At 56.0% G+C, this 12,729-nt stretch overlaps 1 protein-coding gene across 4 annotated transcripts in view; it reads right to left on the bottom strand.

Moving 5' to 3' along the window:
• The window catches only part of MARK4 (microtubule affinity regulating kinase 4), a 30,203-nt gene extending 18,989 nt beyond the window's left edge, over nucleotides 1–11,214 (bottom strand). For 2 of the 4 annotated variants that reach the window (XR_015146185.1, XR_015146184.1), the window contains exons 1-7: nucleotides 10,863–11,211; nucleotides 5,926–6,126; nucleotides 3,338–3,391; nucleotides 3,192–3,240; nucleotides 2,398–2,463; nucleotides 2,193–2,263; nucleotides 1,054–1,110 (exon numbers count right to left, since the gene is read on the bottom strand). Coding sequence is in view for 2 of the 4 variants with exons in the window: in XM_086353119.1 (XP_086209245.1) it covers nucleotides 1,054–1,110; nucleotides 2,193–2,263; nucleotides 2,398–2,463; nucleotides 3,192–3,240; nucleotides 3,338–3,391; nucleotides 5,926–6,126; nucleotides 10,863–10,913 (549 nt within the window). In the remaining 2 variants the exon portion in view is untranslated. Of the gene's footprint in view, nucleotides 1–1,053; nucleotides 1,111–2,192; nucleotides 2,264–2,397; nucleotides 2,464–3,191; nucleotides 3,241–3,337; nucleotides 3,392–5,925; nucleotides 6,127–10,862 lie in introns of all 4 variants that reach the window. The other 2 variants (XM_086353119.1, XM_086353118.1) reach the window with 1 other exon arrangement.
• Nucleotides 11,215–12,729: the final 1,515 nt, after the last annotated feature.

Below are 12,729 nucleotides of genomic sequence, written 5' to 3'. Positions count from 1 at the left end.
CACCCCTGCAGGGCACTCTCACGCCTCTGAGGAGCTTCCTCAGCGGGCTGTGTGGGGATTAGGGCAGCACAGAGACAGTGTTTCGAACTTCTACAGCAGTTTGACAGAATTTTCTGTTTGTTTTTTTTTTTTACTCTTATAATAATCATCTTAAAATCAGGCTTGCATTTTATTTTTTCTTCTATTTTTTTGGTCTCACTGGGATCTTAGTTCCCTGACCAAGGATCGAACCTGTGCCCCCTGCGGTGGAAGCGTGGAGTTCTAACCACTGGACCACCACAGACGTTCCTTGGGCTTGTACTTTATACATCTCTTTTTCCTTTAATTTTTATTACACTTTACCCCAAGCCCCTGTCCACAACGGCTTGGGAGCTGAAACCACTCAAACAAACCCAGTATTCTGTGCTGGAAACCTTGAGAAGCAGTTCCTTAAGTACTTAGCCCAGGGCCTAGGACACAGTGGGTGCTCAAGAAATCACCATCAGGACAACGGACGACCTGATTCGGACCAGACACACATTTCCTGAGAAAGGAGGTTCTCTTGGGTGGGAGGTGTGCAGCAGGGGCCCTGGGACACAGAGCCCAGCCCAGTGGTGTGGCGGAGCAGGGCAGGCCCTGCTGAGTCTCCCGTCCCCACCAGGTGCTCGCTGTCCCTCTCGAGTTCAAAGATGCCTGTGACTCTGATACCCTGGAGGCTGTGGGACTCTGGGGCTCTAGGATCTCAATTCTCGAAGCTTCCTGAATGTTCTAAAGTCTCTGAAGACTGAGAGTGATGTTCCGTACCATGTGCGTCCCAGCAACCTTGCCCGGGACGCGGGTGACTGCCCGAGGCTGTTCGGGGACACTGTTTCTTTCCCCTGTGTTCACGCCTCCTGCCCCCGCCCCCACCTGCTCCCCGCTTTGGCTGGCCTTGTTTTTGCCACAGAAGCCTGGGGACAAGTCAAGGGGTTCTGGATGCAGCGGGAGAGCATGAGTAGGCAAGGGAGATGCGGTGGAGGGTGCGGGGTGTCGGGGGACTGCAGCGGGCGTCTGCGGGCTGAGCCGGGGGCTCACCTTCAGGTCCCTGTGGACAATGTTTTTCTGGTGACAGTAGTGCACAGCCGATACGATCTGCAGGGGACGGGAGAAGAGGGGAGCTTGGTTACTTGTGGCCCCCTAAGCTCTCAGGCTCCTTCAGAGACCCCATGAACCTACCCACAACTGAGCTCTGGCCTCCAGGCCTCCACAAGCACAGGCCGTGATGCTGGGTCCCCACCGAGTCCTAACTCTGCCCGCTCCCTACCCAGTCACAGCAGGAAATGAAGACGGCGCTGCCCCAACACACGCCTCCACGCAGAGGAGGAGCCGCCCTCCTGGCAGGGGCATGTTGAGAAACACACACGAGAGCATCATACACCCAAACACAGACAGGCAGCCCCAGCACACCGGGGCTTAAGCCCTGCGCACCCAGCATAGCTGTGTTCAGCAGCTGGACAGTGCCGGATCAACATTCTTGCTCAGGTCTCTTCACCCTCCAAACCCTCTTACATACCCGGGCATCCTCACTGCCACGCACCTGTACATCCACACACACCTTATCCACCTGGACATCCTGACGCCATACACACTCTGGCCCATCAACCTATATGCCCACCCTTGGGCTCCCTCGCACCTGCTTATATACCCGAGCATCCTCACTGCCACAGAGCTGAAACTACACGCCCTCTTACCCACACGCCTGGGCACCCATATATATTGTGCCCTCTTACCCACAAACTTAAACCCACACTTGGGGTTCCCTCACCCACACACCCCAGCTACCATTTCCACTTTTACCCAAAGAGCTACACACCTATATCCCTGGACACCCACACTCCTTTACTTACGCATCTCAGCACCCTGGTACCTGTGTGCCCTCTTAGGCACACTCCTATATACTGGGCGCACCTTCACACTCACACACCGGACACTGGCCTACCTGGGCACCTTCAGGCTTGGTCCTCTCACCGAGCCAGCTAGGTAGCTGCACCCCTGCATCTGAATAGCCTCACATCTGGCCCTCTGCATGCCCATGGCCACCCAACTGTCCACCCTCACCCCCACCCTGACTTAAGCCACGCCCCCAGGCCCTGCAACAGCCCAGACTCACAATCAGACCCTCATTCCTGGAGACTGGCCGCCCCTCCCAGCCCCGCCCCAGCCATGACCCTGACCTGTCGGAACTTGGCTCGAGCCTCCTTCTCCTTCATGCGGCCGTGCGACACGAGGTAGTCAAACACTTCTCCTGCAGGGCAGAGGCCAGTGGGTCAGGCGGGGCATGGTGGGGGGTGGCGGCGCAGAGAGCAGGGCAGGGAGGGGAGGGGCGGGGCATGGTGGCGGGGCAGCAGGAGAGCAGGGCGGGGAGGGGAGGGGCCTCACCAGCACTTGCATATTCCATCACCAGGTACAGTGTCTTCTCTGTCTCAATCACCTCGAAGAGCTTCACTGCAGTGGCCAGGGGGTGGTGGTAGAGGGGTTAGGCGAGAAGAGACCCCTCAGCCTCCACCTGCACTCAGTAACTGCACATGTGCTGACCACGACACCCCTTACTCAAGAACAGTCAATGGCTCCCTACTGATGGCAAGATTTTTCCAAACTCCCTGACCCCACTTGACCACCGTCTCCACTTCCTCACAAGAATGTCAGCTCTGTGAGGCTGGGGATGTGTGCCTGTTTTCTTCACTGCTGGGCCCCAGAGTCTGGCACATGAGCAGCCACTCAGGGAATACTTACTGAGTACATGAACAAACGGATAAATAAATGCTGCGGCCACATTCAGGCCAGGCCATATCCTGCTTCTCTGGTAAAGACCTCACTCTCTCGGCTCTGACTAATGATAATGACAATGACAATGGATGCTGCTGATGACAATAATCAGAGCGGCTCCCACAGCTTAGCTCCGAACTAAGTGTTCTGCACGCATGATCTTATCCGGTCCTCACAATGACCTTGAAGTAATAAGCCCTCTTATCACCCCCCACTCCAGAGGAGGACATTGAGGCTCAGAGAGGTTGAGTGACTCACCCAAGGTCACACAGCCAGGAAGCAGGGATATTGCTATGAGAAAACATTTCTTTCTAACTGCTATAATAGCCAGTTCTCTCTTCCCCCGATTCTCTTTTCCCAAGTGCCCTGGTTGGTATCCACCAAGCCCACTCCCTTCCCCTTCTCACCGATGTTGGGGTGGTTTAGGCCCTTCATGATACGGACTTCTCGGAACAGCTGGAAGAAAGGAAAAAAGAGAAAGATGAGGGTGGGGGGTTTCAAGGACCCTCTCCCCAACCTTTCCCCCGCCTTGCTCCCTCTCCCTGGGTCTCACCTTTTGCAGGCTGCTGGGGTTCAGCTGGGTTTTGTCAATGATCTTGATGGCGACCTGGAGATGGAAGAAAGGGGGAAAGGTCAAGGTACCACAGGTCCTCAAGCTGGGAAAGGGCCCCTCATCCAGACACCCTGGTATGTCCTTCCTTTGTCCCCTTTCAGAAACAGCGCTCTACCCGGGCCATTCTTAGTGGATGGGGATTGGAACCGCAGGGCCTTTGCACATGCTATTATCACCATCTCCAGTGCTACCCTTACTTCTGCAGGGAAATATCCCCTATGCCATCATGGGGTCTGGTTGGGGCTGCTCCAGGGGCCTGTCCAGAGTGAGGGTGACCGAGACCCTGAGGGGGCCCCTGTGTGAGGGCATCTCAGATCATTCACACTGTGGAACAAGAAATAATAGCTCACATTTATCAAGTAGTCACATGAGCCAGGCCCTGGTCTATGTGCTTTACAAATGAGAACTCTTTTTTTTTTTGGCCACCTGGCATGTGGGATCTTAGTCCCTCAAGCAGGGATTCAACCTGCACCCTTTGTACTGGAAGCACAGAGTCAAGCACTGGACCACCAGGATAAGTCCCTAAATGAGAACTCTTTGAATTCTCCCAACAACCCCAGGAGATTATCCTCATTTTCACAAATGGCATAGAGCTGTTCCAAAATGTGGCCAAGGTTATACGGCTGGGAAGTTTGTGGGCTGGGGGTTGAACTTATGCAGCTTGACAGAGTCAACCTTTTACACACTTAAAATCTATAGCTAGTTTTGAAAGAGTTTTGGGATAGTCATCATTGGGGAAAAATCAAAATGTTATTGAAGCCTCTTTATACTTATCTTGCAGTTTAGCTAAGTTTTTATTTTAAATTACACATTAGGGTACAGCACTTCAAAAGTCTTAATCCAGCTTAGGTCTTTGGTTTTCTCAAAGAGTTTTGGGGTTACCCTCAGTCACCCCAGATCCACTGGATTACAGAACTCTTCCCCTGGGAGGCTCTGTTCCCTAAGAAACCCCTGGAGTCACGTTCAAAACCCATGTGAGGGGAATAATGCACTTTTTGCAGGGGAAGAGGGTCCCTAAGCTTCCTTTATATTTTCACAAATGGGTTTTTAATCTCGACAAGCACTTTGTATGCCAGTATTGAGATGATCATATGGCTTCTGTCCTTGAATCTGTGAATGTGGCAAAGTACATGAATAAATTGTCAATTTGAAAAGAACTGTGCATTCCTCAAATAAACCCAGCTTTGTCACCATGCAGCTTTCTTTAACTGACACGTCAGAGTCTATTTGCTAATATTTTGTTGAAGCTTTCTGTATCTATATTCACACGTAAGACTAGCCTCCAATTTTATGTCTTACCTGGTTTCACTGTCACTGTTGAACAAGCACATAAAATCTGGCAGCAGAACTTCTTTCTCTAGTCTCTGGAAGTACTGGCATAAAACTGGAATGTTTGGTACAATTTGCCCATAAAACCACTGGGGCCTGGTATCTTTTGTGTGTATGGCATAGACAATGTGAGAGCAGGAGAAACTGCTCCTGTCGCTTCTCTAAAATTGAAAGAGGTGTAGAGGGGTCATAAACACACCCAATCTCTTTTTATCCCCCACAATGGCACCCCACTCCAGTACTTTTGTCTGGCAAATCCCATGGATGGAGAAGCCTGGTAGGCTGCAGTCCATGGGGTCGCTAGGAGTCGGACACGACTGAGCGACTTCACTTTCACTTTTCACTTTCATGCATTGAAGAAGGAAATGGCAACCCACTCCAGTGTTTTCGCCTGGAGAATCCCAGGGATGGGGGAGCCTGGTGGACTGCCGTCTATGGGGTCGCACAGAGTCGGACGCGACTGAAGCGACTTAGCAGCAGCAGCAAGTGTGAGTTACAGACTCCTCTCCATTTCTGCAACATTGTTGCCACACTCAGTGTATATATGCCCACCTTAGAAGGCTAGGTGGGGAGGGTGCCTAAACATGAATAAACCTCTTGCATTCTCAATAAAGATCACTGGAAGACTCCATTGTGGACGCCAATGGTGGACTCCAAAGTCCACCATTAAAACAGGGAGGTGGCCTAGGTGTAGGGGCTTCCCAGGTGACACCAGGGGTAGAGAACCCGCCTGCCAATGTGGGAGACGTAAGAGACATGGGTTTGATCTCTGGGTGGGGAAGATCCCCTGGAGGTGGACATGGCAACCCACTCCAATATTCTTGACTGCAGAATCCCATGGACAGAGGAGCCTGGTGGGCTACAGTCCATGGGGTCGCAAAGAGTCGGACACGACTGAAGCGACTGAGCATGCGCGCACGGCCTAAGTTTAGGCACAAAAGCCATGTGACTTCAAAGAAACTGTGCATATGGCTTGCCTGTGACCTGACTGAGATGCCCCACAATTCCAGGGACGCCTGAAACTAGCTCTCTTCTCCTACTTGGGTTGTTCTGGAACAAAAATCGAAGATGTTCTGAGAATCAGAGATTTACCTGCGGTCACAAAGCCAAGTGAGGGCCAAGCCTGACCTCCTCCCACCAAGCACCAGGGCTGCAGGATTCTGCCCCCAGCCCTGCTCCCCGCCCCACCCTCTACTCACCTCCCGGCCAGTAAGGATGTGGCGGGCCAGCTTGACTTTGGCAAAGTTGCCTTTCCCAATGGTCCTCAGCAGGCGGTAGTTGCCTACGTGGGGCTGCTCCTCAGGACAGGAGGCGATGGAGTTCCGGCAGCGGGCGCCCAGGGAGCGGCTGGACCAGGACGGGCCCTTGTCCGAGGAGCGGCCACTGCCCAGGGTGCCATGCTGAGTGGGGGAGACGGAGCGTGAGTGGCGGGCAGCGCCCGTCCAACCCGCCAGCATGCTCGGGCGGCTAACTCCAGCCATGGCCACTGCCCCCCTCAAGGCCCTTTGCAAACCCATGCGGGACAGAGACCTTTGGTTCCGCTACCCTTCTCTCCAAAAAGACGTCTCCAAGAACAAAGATGCTGGGGGCCCCCCAACTCTTAGGCACTTGGGACCCCAGATATCAGCTGTCTTCTTCTTTCCCCTTCCCTTTGATCAGGCTACCCCTACCTCAATGTCCTCTCCTAATTACTGGGACCTCCATCAGCTCCAAGATACTTGATTCTAATGCTGCAGCCCTCAACCCCCATGTCTGAACTCAACCCTCTACCCCAACTCTCACTGCTCCTAACTTTCCATATTCTCTCTGTCCCCACCCAGCCCCTCAATTCCATGGCAAACCCATGTATCAACATTTCACTCCCAGTTTCCTGCTCCTACTGTTTTCTTCTGATCCTTACTGCCCCCAGTTCTACTCCAAACACTGTAACCAAGCGTCTTTCATTCCACCCTGACACTGTAGGCCACACTGTCAACCTTCCTCTGGTAGGAGACTTTGTTGCCTCCTCTATCCCCCCCACCCCCACCACTGCCCTGTGAAACACCGCAGCTCCATCGGCGCCCCGACCCGCGGTCTCCCACGCCACACCACAATCTGTCCCTGACGTTCTGTTCCTGCCATCCTGTCCCTTCCGGGCCTCTCCCCCCGCAGGTCACCTGCCTGCTCCTGGCTGCCCTGCCCTCATTGTGAGCCTCAGGGACTGTGCCTCCCTTTCAGAGCTGGGGCCCAGGGTGCGGGAGACAGAGGCCCCAAGCCAAGATGGCTCAGCTCAGACCCTGTGCTGTCCCTGAGCCCTTCCCAGGGCTGGGGGATGGGACTCAGGAGGACAGGGAACTGAGGAAGAGAGAAGGCTAAATACGCAACAAAGAGAAGGGCCCAGGGCAGCTCCTTGCAGGGACTCTGCCAGGCCACTTAACAGTGATGAGGACCAATATCTAATGAGCACTGGTCATTAAAGCATCATCATCCCCATTTTACAGGTAGGAAAACTGAGGCTCAGGGCTTCCCGGGTGACTCAGATGGTAAAGAATCCGTCTGCAATGCAGAAGACCTGAGCTCAATCCCTTGGTTGGAAAGATCCCTTGGAGAAGGGAATGGCTACCCATTCCAGTATTCTTGTCTGGAGACTTCTGGGACAGAAGAGCCTGAAGGGCTACTTATAGTCCATGGGGTCACAAAGAGTCGGACACGACTGAGTGACTAACACTTTCACTTTCAACTGAGGTTCATCGCTGGGACCTGAACCCAGATGGTGTACCCCAGAGTTATGTCTTCCCCTTCGCCACACCATGCTGCCTCACGCTCCTGTCATTTTTATTAAGTAGCCTTTACTACGGGCCAAATCCTGGGCTTTAATGTACCTCATCTGCATTTAATCCCCACAGCAGCCCATTGAGGGTGGCACCAGCACCCCCATATTCCAGAGGAGAAACTGAGGCTTGTGGTGAGATGCTGCCTTGTCAAGGTCACACGGTTCATTCATAAGAAACAGGGAGGTAATGTTCCCCATGAGGGGCAGAAAGACAGCCGCAGTGCTGGAGCCCTAGCCGCATGCCTGCGGCCCACTGTGCCATTACCCTGGCCTCCAAGGGGGATCCGATTATGATCCGCACTCCTTACACAGGGACCCCAGGGCTGAGGCACGGTCAGTACCTTGCCCAAGGTCACAGGGCAGAAGGAACAGAGTGCCTAGGATTTGAACCCGGCTCTGCAGACTCCTGAGCCCCCAGCTCTTTCCCACATTCCCCGCTGGGCTGCTCACAACCCCGGGCCTCCTCCCAGGGGAAGGTGGGAAAAGAGTTGGAGATCCTGGCAGATAACAGCTCTGATTCTCACCCAGATAAGGGCTTGGAGAAGAATCCCCATTAGGTGGCACCAGGGGAGCCAACTGGGGCTGGGCTGGCATCCCACTGAAGGCAGCGTGGCTGAGGAACCCCTGCAAGGGGCCGCTGGGGCAGTGGGTGATAAAGCCCCTAGGGGCTGGGGGCGGGAGCTAAAATTGGCGAGCACCACCAGCTGGCCCAGCTTCCTCCTGACCGGCTGGCGCCCCAACACTGAGCCTGTTGCTAGGGAACCTCCAGAGGCTGGGTGGTAGGGGGCCTGGAACTTGGGCATGACCCCACATGGCTGTTGTCATGGTAGGTGGCGTCATGTCCAGGTGGCAAAGGAGGGGGGTATGATGACCTCAGATTCCAGAAGAGGTGACCCTCTGCCAGGACTGACAAGCAGATCTTACAGACTAGAGTTGGGAGGAGAGGGGAGAATTAACCATCCCCGAATTTCCCCACACATCTGAACATGAGGAGGAGGAAGTGCTTGTATGAGCCCTGTTTGCTGGATGAGGAAACTGAGGTTCAGAGAGGTGAGGTCACTTGCCTGAGGTCACACAGCTAGGGAGGGACAGAAACTCGATGTGAACTTGTGCTTCTCCGGATAACCAAAGTCATTAACAACAACAATAATAATAGCAGCTACAATAGGCCTGGTCCTATGCATCTTATTCACATAATCTCATTGGCTCCTTTTACAACATCCCTAACAGGGAGGTGCTACCATCCATCCCATTTAGAGGTGAAGAAACTGAGGCTCCAAGCAGGGAATGGGCCTGCAGGCCCGCACAGCAACCAGTGACAGCCCTGTACTGAGGATGCACTGCCGTCTGACTCGCACCCGCGGTCACAGCAGCTGCGAACACGTGTGGGGCGCGTCCTGTGTGTCAGGCTTGCCCCATCATCTCGACTAATCCTCTGAGGAATTCAAATGATCACCCCCATTTTGCAGGGCAGGAAACTGAGGCTCAGAAGGAGAGAACTAGCTATCTGAGGTCACAGGGCAAAGTGGCTGGCATAGCCAGGCCTGTGGGCTCCCTGTCACAGCCTGGGGTGACTGGGGGAGTGGTGGTTCTCATTGGAAACTCCAAATCAGAGTCTGGCCCGGAGCATGATGGCCGGTGGCGGCAGTGGTGACGGTGATGAGGGACAGAGCTTTCTGAGGCAGGGTCCTGCGAGACGAAGGGACAGAGACAAAACTCTCTGGTGGGCATCTAGGGTGAGGCTGGCTGGGGATTGGCAGGGAGCTGGCAGAACGCCCGGGGGGGAAAGGGATGAAGAACCCAGCTGGGGAAAAGTCTGGCATTGTTTGGTGGGAGAGTCTTCAGAAGTGCTGAGAGTGAACAGAAATTAGGGAAATGAGGATTAGGGGGATCGATCTCCTTGGGGTTGTTCCGGGATGTGGTGTAGGGGCAGGGGGACCTGGGAACAGTGGGAAGGGTCCAAGCCATGGGGCAGTGGAAGTCAGTGGCCAAGGATACCTGAGCCAGGGGCCTGGGTCTTGAGGAAACTCCTAGAAGTTAAAGAAGAGGGTTTCCAGGAGCAGTCCCTGGAACCAGAGAGAGGTCCAGGGGCCTGAAATCCTGGGGAAGGGGCTTCCCGGGCAAGCGGTGGATCCAAGGGACAAAGCCTGAGCCTGGTGGGAGGTCAGGGGCCTAGGAACCTGGGGAGAAAGCTCCCAGCAGACAGACACCAAGAGAAGAGGGCTTAGACCAGGGCAAAACCAGAAGCTTCAAGCCCAGGAGTCTTCTGGAAGAAAGATCTGGGGCCAGGCCTTGTGGGCTGGGGAAGGGTTCTGACACTGAGGAGGGGGCTTCCCTGGGAGGCCAGACCCCCTGGCAAGGAAGAGGGAGGCCCTGGGGGCAGCAGAAGGGATGGGGGCCTGGAGCTCTAAGGGGTGAGGTAGTATCCTGTCAGAAGCGGGGGTCACAGGGTTGAGGGCTTGAGGAGGGGGCTTGCCTGAAGCAGAGGAGTTGATACAGGAAGGATGAGGCCTGGAGTCAGATTGGTTCAGGGCCTAGAAATCTGAGACTGAGCTGGGGGTGCCTGGAAGTTGGAAGCCAAGGCTTCCTGGGAGAGGAAGAGACTAGAGAGGGTCCGGGGTGGGGGGGGATCTGTGGGGATGGGAGGTGCTGAGGATCCAGAGACAGGGCTGCTTGGAAGATGGGGACCAGGCCTTGGAAGTGGAGAGACCTTGAACAAGCTAGAAAGGAACCTCGGCCCAGGAAAGGTGGAACTGGCTTCCTGTGAGGGGGTGCCCACAGGAGCCAGGAGCATTCTGGAGGGCCGGAAAGCTGTGGATGAGAAGAGGGGATCATGGGGAACCCGGCACCCAGATCCAGTCGCCGAAGGCCAGAGGGCAGAGGAAGCACCGGGCCAGGCCTCCCTGGGTGGGGGAGCGGGGGCCGGGGCTGGGCCTTGGGGTCAGGAGCCCGGCAAATCCGGGAAGGGGCCAGCAGTCGGAGGCAGGCGGCCTGGAGGGGAAGGGGCTTAAGAACACTCCGGAGAAGGGAGGGGCTCCTGCAAGGCAGGGGAGGGGGCTTCCTGGAGAGAAGAGACCCAAGCGGAAGCGGTCTGCAGAGGGACAAGAGAGGGGTCCCGCGAGAGAGGCGCCCCCAGGGGTCGGGCTGGGCTGAGGAGTGAGTGGGGGAGGGTCGAGAGGCCTGGAAGTCCGGGCGGGGGGTCGGGGGGTGGCGGGCCGGGCTGGAAAACGAAGGTAGGGGCTTGTGTGGCCAGGGGCACAGCAGGGCGAGGGGTTCGGCGGCCAGACCCGGCCGGGGCTCCCCAAGGGGCCGGGCCCCACTCACCGTGTCCGAGTTCCGATCGTTGCCCGGGGCTAGCGCCGTCCGCGAAGACATCTTCTCCGAGTCCCGGGGGACTGGGCGGCCGGGTCGGGGGGGGCGGGGGTCCCGGGGTCCCCTGTCTTCCCCTCCCCCCCCCCGCCGGCCTGGGGACGCGAGCTCAAAAGCTGGGCGCTGCGGACACCCGGGTTCGCACCGTGGGAGAGGGGGCAGGGCGGGGGAGGGAAAGGGATGCCGAGGGTCCTAGTGGCCCCGAACGGCGGGGGCCCGGGGCGCCATGGGGGCGGCGGGCAGGCGGGAGGGCGGGGGCCGGGGAGGGGGCGCGGAGCCGGCCCGGGCGGCGGCGGAGGGAGGTGGCGGAGGGGCCGGGGAGGAAGGGACGTCAGGGGGCGGGGCGCTCGGGGGCGGGGCCGCCGAGACCCCGCCCCCCGCCGCCGGCACTTAAAGGCGCAGGCCGGGGCCAGCCGGGGGCTCTCGGGGCGGAGGCAGGTCTGGGCGCGTCGGCTCGGAGCAGGTTCTCACCCGAGAGCAGAGACTCACCGGAAGAGAAGGAGTGAGAAACGCCGAGGCACGGCGCCAGAGACGCAGAGAAAGATACTGAGAGGCGCAGAGACGGGGAGGCTCAGGAAGAGAGAGACAAAGAGACACAAAGAGATAGAGAGACAGGGGTAGGGAGAAACAGAGACACAAAGAGATGAACAGGCAGCCAGACAACGGAGCGGCCAAAAGACAGAAGGGCAGAACGAGAGAGAAACGCTGGGAGAGACACAGACAGATAGGCAGGGTGAAAGACGCAGAGACACAGAAAGCGACAGAGACTGATCGATCCACGCACAGAGACGGAGGGACGGAGATGCACAGACCTGAGAAGAGAAGGAGACAAAGAGACAGGACTGACAGAGAAGCCCCCAAAGGCAACAACCAGGCCGACGGCGCTTCCCTGTTCTCCCTCCCAGCCCCGCCTCCTCCCCCGTCCAGGAAGCTCTGGGGACCGCGGGCTAAGGATGCTTGGGGGACGGTGTCTGGGCGGAGCCACTGAGGAAGGGTGACCAACCTCTCTAGCAATGCTGCCTCCCACCTCCCAGAAAACTCCAGACCCCGAGGTTGTGGGTTGCAGTCTCCTTTCCTTTGCAACCCAGTTGGGGTCTCAAGACTCTCTGTGTCTAGCTCTGGCACTCAGGACAGGCACTGGCTCTTTCTGGGCCTCAGTTTCACACTTGTATAAAGGGAGGGGGAGGATCTGCATGTTGCCTTCCTAGCGGGGCTGAAGTAGGTGCAAAAGAGCCTGGTGCAAGCATTCTCCTGCTTGGCAAACTGAGACCAGAGAGGTCAAGGGCTTTGCTGAGATCACACAGTGCCGTGGGGACCACGCGTCCCCTCTAGACCAGGGTGTAATGAACGGAAGAGGGACACTGCCCTGGCCTTGGATTCAGCCCTTGCATGGGATCGATGTCTGAACGTCTTCCTGAACCTGTTTCCCTTCCTACAAAACTGGTTTGACAATAATAGCAGCCTGCTGGAGCCAACTCAGCAAGCTGGTCGTTGAAGTCTCAGGGATTTTGGAGCTGGTTGTTAAACGGTCATTATTAAAAATTAAATTATGCAAACATACAATTAAATAAATTATATTTAAAGCAAAGATAATAGTCACCACGTCCTAATTATTTCACGTTTGGTTCTTATGTGTGATCCTGAGGTTATTTACATCTATTGTATTCTGTTACACTGAAACTGCTATGTAAGGGGTGACTGCACATCTCTTTTCCCCCAAACGCTTTCAGTGACATCACCCTGGTAGCCTGGAATTAGCCATGGTGGGAATATTTACACCATGGAAATTGGCACATGCTACAAAGAAAGGCTTTCCGCCCTC

This window comes from Bos grunniens, chromosome 18 (assembly GCF_055505025.1).
Source record: "Bos grunniens cultivar Pamir isolate PY7600 chromosome 18, Bosgru_T2T1.0, whole genome shotgun sequence".
NCBI classification, from domain to species: Eukaryota; Metazoa; Chordata; class Mammalia; order Artiodactyla; family Bovidae; genus Bos; species Bos grunniens.
The sequence above is the reverse complement of the archived record's forward strand: the minus strand, read 5'-3'. Positions and strand labels throughout refer to the sequence as shown.